The sequence below is a fragment of the Lytechinus pictus genome, chromosome 14, assembly GCF_037042905.1.
Source record: "Lytechinus pictus isolate F3 Inbred chromosome 14, Lp3.0, whole genome shotgun sequence".
Taxonomy (NCBI): Eukaryota; Metazoa; Echinodermata; class Echinoidea; order Temnopleuroida; family Toxopneustidae; genus Lytechinus; species Lytechinus pictus.
This window is the reverse complement of record NC_087258.1, coordinates 8296099-8307249: the sequence shown is the minus strand read 5'-3', so window position 1 is coordinate 8307249 and position 11151 is coordinate 8296099. Positions and strand designations below refer to the sequence as shown.

The 11151-nt window shown below is 36.1% G+C and overlaps 1 protein-coding gene across 1 annotated transcript; it reads left to right on the top strand.

The window, feature by feature from the left end:
- The first annotated feature begins 49 nt into the window (after window positions 1–49).
- LOC129275946 (gigasin-3a-like) lies at window positions 50–11127 on the top strand. The gene is made up of 7 exons (XM_064109733.1): window positions 50–57; window positions 676–680; window positions 5402–5464; window positions 6066–6313; window positions 6804–7021; window positions 7393–7511; window positions 9783–11127. Exons 1-7 carry the CDS (start codon window positions 50–52, stop codon window positions 9887–9889), a joined length of 768 nt encoding a protein of 255 aa, XP_063965803.1. The 3' UTR covers window positions 9890–11127.
- The last annotated feature ends 24 nt before the right edge of the window (window positions 11128–11151 follow it).

Below are 11151 nucleotides of genomic sequence, written 5' to 3'. Positions count from 1 at the left end.
TGAGAAATTTCACATTTTGAAGGAAACGAAATCCAACACATGAGTTCCGATGAGAAGGTGAGTAAACAATGTAAACGTTTAGGCTAGTGTATTCTGTCAATCGAACCATATATTTGTAGGTCTCTATTGTGATCGAACTAAAGAATTTGACCCATTCAGCCGTGAGGATCACGGAAATATGCTAGTATGCTACGGAATTTATTATGTATCCTTTCATTCCCTTTTATTTATATCTTCTTCTTTTTCTTTCCCCCCTTTTGCACCTTCATATGGGGGGGGGGGGGGGGGGTGAGCTGCCGATTCGGCTCCCCTATGATCTACACTTCGGGAGCATTCCAGGCTGTCAGGGGCCATTCTTGTGAACCCCTGCATGTGTATTTTTACCCCTGATCTCTAATCCTATACATGGAGAGGGCACAACCTTGCCATAGGCACCTTCAGCTCATGATTCGGAGCTCAAGAACCAGTGACTAAATAGATATTTCTTTATTTGGATCAAATATTTTCAAAGAATTTTCTCGATGGCATAATGTTAGTCCAGGGGCCTGTTGCAGAAAGAGTTGCGTTAAAAAACAACTAACAATCAAACGCAAGTCACTAACCGTGCTTCTAATTGGTTTAATCAAGTTTTTCTTTATTTTTGTCTTTGTTTTTTCAATGTTTTATGTTTTCCAGTATTGGTAACTTATTATCTATCTATAAATTAATACTCCATTGTATTGCGTATAAGGGAACTTATTTTACAGGACCACTTGTCCTCAATTTAAATTCCCTTATTTTAGATTTTAGATTTAGATTTATTTATTTCCACAATCTGGTAAAAATACAGGTACAATAGCATAAAAAAACACATAAAAAAAAACATTAAAAAATACATTCAAACGTGAATACAAAAGGGTACATTATAAATATAGTAAATATTAACAGAAAGTGGTGGGATTAACAATAGGCCTCAAGACCTTTCAAAGGTCAATCCCTATAACACAAAAGATTTACCAAAACGAAAACCAAGGGGGGGGGGGGAGGAACGGATAAGGCAAATCAATATAAGTTCAGAAGAAAATTTTTGAATGTTCGTTTAAAAGTCGAAAGACTTTGGCAAGATTTCAGGCTACTAGGAAGGCTATTCCATATACTCGGTCCAGAATATTTAACGGTTGATCGAGAAAAATTATATTTGTAATTTGGTACATACAAATTATTGTTCTGTCGCATATACATTGTGTGGAATACCACGCACGATGTTTTGTCAGTATTTAGTTTCAGCTTGTTAGCTAAAAACCACTGGCCTATCTTACACAACTCCCCATTTAGTATTGCACAGACATTCTGTATATCATTTCCAGTTATAAAAAAATTACTATCATCTGCATATAATACAGAATCTAATATATTACTAATAAAATGTAAGTCATTTATTTACATAATAAAAAGTAGAGGACCTAAAACAGATCCCTGAGGAACACCAATATTAATGTTTTGTATAGGGGATGAATAATTATTGAAATGTACATACTGTCTGCGATTGTAAAGATAACTTTTAAACCAATCTAAAGCAAGACCTCTGATACCATAATATTTCATTTTCTCTGTAAGAATGTCATGATTTATACAATCAAAAGCTTTTGATAAGTCTAAGAAGATCCCAATGAAAAATTGCTTATTTTCAAATGCATTCGCTATTTTATCACAAAAATCAATTAATGCCATATAGGTAGAATAATTGGGTCTAAAACCAAACTGTTTCTTAGATATAATATTATTGTAAAATAAATATGACAATAACCGTTTGTGTATAAGTTTCTCCAATAACTTAGAAATCACAGATAGGATAGAAATTGGTCTATAGTTAGATAATACAGATCTATCCCCTTTTTTATATATGGATACACATTTGGCTAATTTTAGGGAACTAGGGAAAACTCCCTTTTCTATTGACAAATTAAAAATACTACACAAAGGTGTGACTAAAAGATGAATTGCTTTTTTAAAAACATTACAATCAATGCCATCATAACCAGGACTTTTGTTTGGCTGAAGTTCAGACACAATTTTAATTATTTCACTAGGTTGTATGCGGCTAAGGAAAAATGAATTCAACAAATTTTGGGGTGGCAAGAAATGATCATAAGTACAGCAAGATTGTGGCAAGGTATTAGTTATGTCTAGTCCGATAGTTGTAAAATATTTATTAAATAAATTTGCAATTTCCTTGCAATCAGATACGTTTCTGCCAAAATGATTGATAGTCATATGTTGTACTGTTGCCTTTTTTATTCAACAGATCATTGATTACGTTCCATGTTCTTCTGATATTATTCTGTACATTATAAAAACGAGTTTTATAATACAATTGTTTGCACTGCCGTATTGCACTAGTTACTTTATTTATATATTTATTATAAGTTATTTTTCTATATTCAGTTGGATTTTTTATATATTTTCGATACAAGATATTTTTCTTCCTACACATCTTCTTTAGATCATTGTTAAACCAATGGTTTTTCTTAAATTGGCGGTCTGACTTCTCTTTGAAGGGAAAACATTTTCAGGTTCAACTGCTAAATTTTTGTATGCGAAAGGCTTTGTAATGACAATGTTATTTCTTTAGATGTATTTTTATTTGTATCAATTTGGAAGGAAGGAGCGAGGTTGGTGTGTGAGGTAAGGGCCACGCCCATGTGGTCTGCCCATTTTCTTCTCCGTGTTTGTCACTGGTTTAATCTACTTTCACAATCTTTCCACATTCACGTTTTGTATGTTTTTATTTTTCGATGGGGGTGGGGGGGGGGGGGGTAGCATCTCCTTGCTATACCCCCATGTAGACAGGCCACTCTATAGTGCTTGTAGAATCAATCGGTTTAGTATGCACCGTGGATTTTGAACGTGACACTAAATAAGGCAAGCCTATAGTGCTAAAATGTCAAATGGAAAGAGTTATAATACGCCAGTGGTGTTGACCTAACACCATGAACTTTATACTACAGCGTGTCCCACGAAAAATGTTAATGGCACTCTAGATGGTGTGTGTGTGTGTGTATTTGAGTTTTGTCAGACGTGTATCAATCAGATATGATTATTTACGTCTGGGACCTACCTTTAACGTCACCATCCGAAAGACGTGACCAGGGATCGAACCTCGAATCTCTGCATCAATTTGTAACTTCCCCACATAGCTTGGATTACAGGCGCACGCCACAACGCCCAGTTGGGTACTAGAATTACAAGATTGTATTGTTTATATTCTTTACGTCCGTAAACTACAATGCATTTCCTACAACTTGATTAAGTTTTATGTGATATGATTCAATCATATAACCAAGGAGGTTTCAATTGAGATGGAGTAACAACAAAAAGAATCCCTTTGAACAAGGTTAAAAACCGCCAGCAGAAAGTATATGTCAGGCATGCACTTTGCTCAACATCTCTTGCAATTGTGTAGACAAATGATTCCCGCAGCTATAGGTCATATAAAAAGGGAAATATGCTATTGTGATGATAATTACTTTTCGCCGCATCTGGTCTGGTTATATGTGAAGTACATAATTCGGAGGCATGCGAAAATAAACTATGCAATATGTCCTGAAATATGACTCAAATTTACTCAACTGGGCATGTGCGGGCACTCGTCTGGCATATACAATAATGAATAGCAATATTCTACCGACCACATTTGAAATTTTCATTTGCCGCAAACGATCGGAAAAGTGTTAAAAGCTGGTTTCAGTAAAAGGTCAAATTCTTACTTTTTTCACTAATTAAAGGTTAATTGATATAATCTGGGCCTATATCTCAGTGTAATCCTGGTAATAGTGCTTCGCTACTGATGTCTTGTCATGCGTTTAACTTTCAGTTTGTTTATTAATATCAAAGATGGAAAATTTATACAAATGGATATTCGTAAAATTTCACTCCTCTGATTTCTTCGCTGAAACTGGCGGCTTCGAAGGCGGACATCAAAAAGGTCTTTACTGCCATTCTATCTTGTGTGCTTCTTTAGAAATGAACAGCTGCTTGAATAAATGTGTTGCCTGTTGGAACTCCAGTCATAGAATCTTCTTGATATAACAAAGATAATGAGCATTTCAGGAAACAGGAAACTCCAGTCATAGAATCTTCTTGATATAACAAAGATAATGAGCACATCAGGAAACCTCTCCATCCTAATTTTTGTATTAAGTAGCATGTAGTCAGGTTCAGCTAACAAGATTGCTATCTATTTACTCATGTTAAGTGGTGCAAATTATATTTATTCACGTTCAGTCATGGGCGTAAATCTGCAAGGAATTCCCTTTTATTTCAGGACTTGGGGATGACCTGTTCATTCATCCCCTCTGATTATAAGATGAGATCATGTATTCAAAATATTTAATTTATTTCCTTGTTTATGTCATTTATTGGCCATCAATCAATCAATTGAAATGGTGTGATCTATTTCCTGTTAAATTGCCCCGTTTTCAGATCGGAATATTAATTTTCTCAGCTCGCGCTCGCATAATTTATCTAGGAAGATACTTATCCTTTATCATGATTACGGAATGAAATGGAAAAAAAGTTTGTTTTCCTCCCCTCCCTATTGGCGATTGTATGGAAACATCAAATAATTTCAATTCCATGTAACATAAAAAGAAGGTTGGAACATGACCCCATGAGCCCACCTATGTATTATGACTGCTTACGTATGACTGTTTTCACAATGCTAAACTAAAATATCAATAACTTTGTTATTATCAGATTATGCCATTCTTATGACACTGCGTTTTGCAAAGTGAAATTTTATTTATTACTTTTTGTTAACATAGATTTAACTATTTTCAGCCCAGAGTACCCCTTTGATAAATATATATAATCGGTGTCAAGTGTTTACAGCATAATGGTTACACAGCATTTGAAAAGAAATATATAACCACCGAGGATGACATGGCCCTGTGAAGAGGGGTGCATGCTAGGGGTGCTGCGTGTATTATTCTCCATAGGCTGCACAGGCAGCACCCCTGGAATTCAGGTAGGTGTGAAAAATTTGATAAATGTAACAAAAATGATCTTCATTTTTCAATTGAAACCCTTCTTTTTTTTTGCTTGTCAAATTTCTCAGGAGCAAAATGACCTCCATTTTTCAGTGCACCTTTTTTTAAATAGTTTTTTTTTCTTGTCAAATTTCCATCAGCACCCCCAGTAGAAAAAAATCGTCCCCAGTGCCCTGCCTGCGAACGCACCTTTGTACAGCTGATTACTATGGTAGAATAATGAATAACCTATTAAACAGACTGACAATTTTCTGATATTTATGTTCTTGATTCATCAATTGATTTTGCATGATTTAGTTGGATTGACAATACGAAAGAAAATTATGTTCATTATGAATTTCATATCCACTTCCGTTTGGTGTGTTTCTTATTAGATGATTTTGCAGACACATTTGATGACGAGCTGATAGCTAAACTAGATGACAATAACATCCTTGGTGAGCAAACATTATGTATTCTTTCATTTTGTTTATTGTATTAATTTATTTTCTGTTTAATTGTCTTTTTGTTCCTGTCTATTGCCGTGCAATGTACAAATGATATTATTTCGGATTGATTACTTCGATCAGATTCTCTAAATAGTACTCCTAATCATAAGGGAACCTCATGTAAATTTTGCGAAACAATAACACATAATCCCAAAATACAATATCAACTTGGTGCAAAAGGCAGTTCTAGAGTGGTATCACGGCTTCTGCTCTTTTCAATTTCCGATCAGGCAGCTTTTCTTTCTTTTTTAAAAAATAAATTTGTTTACCTCAATGCTTAATGTGTAATACATTCATTTAGATATTTGAATTAACATGAGGGTATATTTTCAAGACGTCTCAATCGATAGGGTTTGAATGAAAATTCAAACACGTTCTCAATTCGTTGTTGAAACAGGGAAAAGCTTGGATATCTGACTCGCTTCTTAGTTCCGTCCTTATTTAATTCATATATAACTTTAAGAACTGCTTCCTAATGAAACAGTCCCAAGCACGCCCGGGGAAAACAAAAAAATGTCATTGGCATGATGATTCCTTTTTATATTGACAGGACGTCTGCATTTCAGCACCGTCGATGGTCTGGACAGTTCGGGAAAAATTGAGAAGCTTTATTTCTTTGGAGCACGAGGGTTTTCCATCTTCAGGGCCTCCAACATGACACTCGTCTACGACAGTGGCGACGAGGTGGAGAAGATGATAGCCAAGTTCTACCCTGACGTCTTCAACACGAACACGAAACCAGATGATGCCGACGAAGACAAACCAATTGATTTTTTTGACAAGCGCTCCGATAATCTGGTATATTCTAATTGACATTAGTTTTATTTTACTCATCCAAACTTTCAATTGCCGTCGGAATGTACTGTACATATATTATTGCAAATGCCTGGGCCATGATTGATAAAAAATGTTATTATAGTAACTTTGTAATTAATTGGCAACTACCATGGTAACAATGCTCAACAGCCAATCAAAATCAAGGATTCCGTGGAAGTATCTTTGATATAACGGACTCGGAGGCCTAATATGTACTATTATTCGGAAAGACCCATACATTTCTTATATGTGGACCTACACTATATAAAATACATGTAGGCTCTATTATTAAAATTGTAATCCAGAAAAGCAACTGTATTTGACTCGGAAGAATAAAAAAAACTACTGTATACTCCGACCCCACCCCTGTTTATAAACCAATTGCATAATATAGGTTTTTGTCATCTTTTGTCATCTTTTGTCATCTATCCCAATTTCATTGGTTTTCTGAAAAAAATTATTATCCTTAAAGGGTCCCGAATGTGAATCGGTGGAGATCGGTGAACTCGGTGGACGTCGTATACTTTTCGTCGGCGTGGATCGTACAGCAGCGATCCTCATCTACTCTCTCGAATCCGGTGAGGTCGTACCGACATTTGAAAGCGTGTATCGTGCGGGTGGTCGTGATGATACGTTCCAAAACCTTCTTGACAATCGCAACCTGGGCGACCTCGATCCTGAAGATCTCAAGTAAATGCTGCAATATTTCTGAAGAAAATTTTGGGAAATTACCATCTGAAAGCAGTTTCCTTGTTATTATGTTGTTTTGAAATGCAATGCTTTGACAAATTGGAAATACGAAGTATTGAAACTTTCCTGATTATTTCAATAAATTTTCTGAGGAAAAGGGTGCACGACATCAATGAAACTGACATGGACCTGTGGGCCTTTGCTGAAGCCAAAGAGTCTTGAACCTTTTTAGTACTTTGCTACAATTTAAATAAAAGAGGTTGATATTTCATAGTAAACATTATATAAATTAAGACAAGACTGTTCAATTCCTTAAAAGGTAAATAAAATATTGAGGAGGAGTTATTTTTCATTCATCTCTGTTTCTAAAGGTTTATTCCTGTATCTGAGAGCGTAACAGGAGTGCCTATGTTGATGGTTACGAGTACAGTAAGCGGAACTATTTCCCTCTACGAGGTTTATAATGACTCGTCCACCATGTCCACGACAGGTATGTTCCCCCCCCCCCTCTCCATCCACCGCACCCCCACCACGTCTTAATGGTAAATTGCCATTCGGTCTAAACACCCAGTTTCTACTTTGCGTTTGGTCTTATCCCAAATCATGGTCTAATAATAGCAGGGCCCGCTGGTAGAACATTTTTCGAAACTGAAGTGGCTACCCTGGGTAAATTTACCTATACTATTATTATCCCGAGATACCATTCGTTCTAATTTCCATTGGCCCATTCACAATTTTGTTCAATTTCAAGATAGGCAAAACCACTTCGTGCCATATCGCTATGTCTGCACACCACATACCACCGGACACAGTGACTCAGTGGTAGAGCGTCCGCCTCATGAACAGGAGGTCGTGTGTTCGATCCCCTTTGTATTTTGCCTTCTTGTAGGCTCTCGACATATTAAAATAGAGAAGGGGTATAATATTATTGCGTTGTATGCTGAGAGAACAGTTCATATAACCTGAATTGGCTATCCTGGGTAACTAAGAATCATTATTATTCTATTAGATACGCCGTTTATTTACTAAATTTTCACTTGGCAAAATGCGAAAAGTAGATCAAGTGGGTTTAGCCATGATGGTGTTAGACGTTTTGAGATTTAGACATCTGCTTGTAAACAAAAATTAATACAAACCTGGTGAGTGTTTCATGTAAGGACTTGTCGGACGACATATATGACATACGAAGCCTTTAAACTGCCATCGACTTGACGACTTGGCGAGATACTTTATCTTGCCATGTCGACATAATAACCTTATTATGTCGACATGGGGAGATCTTGCCAAGTCGACTTATAAAACATGGCGAGATATGAAATGTCCGAGGCCCGGCGAGAGTCCAAATATCTCGCCAAGTTGACATATACCTTTTTATAAGTCAACTTGTCAAGATAAAATATCTCGCCATGTCGACACATAACTTTTTACAAGTCGACTTGGCGAGATAACGTATCTCGCCATGTCGACATAATCAGGTTATTATGTCGACATGGCAAGATAAAGGATCTCGCCAAGTCGTCAAGTCGATGGCACTTTAAAGGCTCCGAAATGACAAAGTCTGTTTTATCCGACAGTTACCATAGTAACCGTGATTCTCAGCCAATCAAAATCAAGTAAAGTTGTCAGATCTGACAACTTGTCGGACGAAATATACATGTAGACGAAACGCTCTCCTGGGCTCCGTAAACAAAGGTTTGCAATCAATCGCTAAATACCAATGACCAATCAAGATCTGACCGGGAACCAATCAGTGCGGTTCTTTCATATTCGCGATTCATCGCAAACCTTTGTGTTACGGGACCCAGGTCACTCACACATATGAGGCCGTTCTCATTACGCTTTCTAAAACTAGTTTACTGGAAACCGATTCAGGAAACCACTTTGGAAGATCGCTTTGCTAGCGTTCCCACTTGATCACACCATGGACCTACATGATCACACGAAAGTGGTTTTCAAAATCACTTCACATAAAGCGCTCTTGTTGCTATGGAAACGCTCTCAGTGGGGTGACACGTTTCGCGCGAAATTCGAAACCGCAGCATAGGCATTCTACACCTGTCGTGTGGAGTAGCGCGCTCAAAATGTGCGAAGATCGCTTCCCGAAGAACGGTTGTGTCCTCACTTACGCTAAAACCAGTTTAACGAGGCAAAGCGATCTTGAAAACTACATCGCGAGGTGGTTTTCCAAACTGGTTTGGAAGATCGCTTCAAAGACCGCTTCGACCGTTCTCACTACGCGTTAAACTAGTTTCCACTAAACTAGTTTCCAGTAAACTAGTTTTAGGAACGTAGTGAGAACACTGGAATGCGATTGTCCATATCAATAGGTTGTATTCAAATGTCCTTCTTATCTTATTTTTCTTCGTCTTCGTCTTTTTCTGTTTATTCTCCTTTATTCTTCCTCTTTTTTGCCTCTTCTTTTTCTTCTTCTTCTTTATCTCTATTTCTTCTTATAAGTCTTCTTCATCTTCTTTTTTCTGCTTCTACTTTTCTTCTTCTTCTCCTTATTTTTCTTTCTTTCTTCTTCTTCTTTTGGTTTTCGACCCATTTGTCCTCGCTTTCTTACGAACTTTAACCTGAAATATGAAATTATATATATTAACCAGTTTTGTCCTCTTGTGCAAGCACTAAGAAAAAAAATCCCTTCGAGGTAAATTTGGCAATATGAATGAAGTGAATTGCATAGTGCATCGAACTCTTAACAACTTTCACTACCGTCTGTAATAATCAGAAGTTTTAAATATTCTTCATATTTTCTCAGAACCACCAAACCCAACCATGACAACAGGCAACGGCATCATTCTGATTTCCTCCAAAGTTCTGTATTTTCTCTCTATAATCTTTGGTTTTCTGATTCTCCAATGGTAGGTTTATATTGAATAGCTGTGTTATACCCTGGCTGGAAAAGTAGTAACGTTATATCTTTTTATTTAAAAACAGTGTTGTTTGTTGTCGGTATGATTTTGATTTTTTTAAACTCTCAACATCAGAAATAAGACATGGGCCCCGTCTTACAAAGAGTTGCGATTGATCCAATCAATCTAATCCAATTGATTCAACCGATTGCAACTATGGAAAGTAAGCAACGCCAACATCGAAAAATTACATGTTTGTTCAAAATATTTTCTAGAAATGATGTATATTCAATACATTCACTGTTTTCTTGACGATTCAGTATTCTTCTCTTTGTTTTCAAAGGACATAGAACAAATTTCCTAAAGAAAAATTATGACATTGATGTATTTCCGTATACTTGTGATTGATCGGATCAATCGTAACTCTTTGTAAGACGGGGCCCTGATAGGCGTTTCATGAAGCTATTCCTAACGACTGGTTACCCTTTCCTAGGCGTTAAATCCACACCAATGAAATTTTGTGCGCATAAATTACCTCAAGAAAGGATCACCAGTCATTCGTAATATCGCTCGATTAGTGACAGATCCTTATTTTAAATACACAAATATAGCTGATCTAGAATCTACTTGCGTCTTGCAATATGAAAGAGTCTTAACATTTTCTTGATTTGCATGACTTTCCAAGATTTTAGGAACACCTCTTAGAGGCAGCCAGAGCCTTATATGTTGGGACTAATGTTTTCCATTAATGTAGTCGAAATTTCCTACATGAATAACCTCCCATTGTAAAAGTGTACTAATTTACTCTAGGCACCAATTTTCATCCTCTTTTAAGCTTACACCAAATTTTTTTCCTTGAACTATCTCTATCCTAATGCTTGGTACCAGTGCTCTCATATTTAGTCTTTTTTAATACTTATACTTTTGCATTTATCTCGAGTAATTGATCATATTATTTTCTGATATTTTGCTACATGTTCATATAATGTATGTTCATTGATTTTTTTGTTACATCTTTTGTTTAAACCTGCATGAAAATAATGAATGCCATAACAATTCCCTTTCAAACTCTCAAAATTAAACATAATGAGGTTATAAACTAGTACGGTGCGTATATGTAAATAATCCAATAGCTGCTATATTTAAGTGTTTTTTTTATAAAGAGTATACAAACATTACTTTATACTTAATTTCTATGAATTTTAATCCCTGTACGTTTTGAAAGAAATAAAGAATATATATTTAAAAGAACATACTTGTCTAGAGAAATGTGTA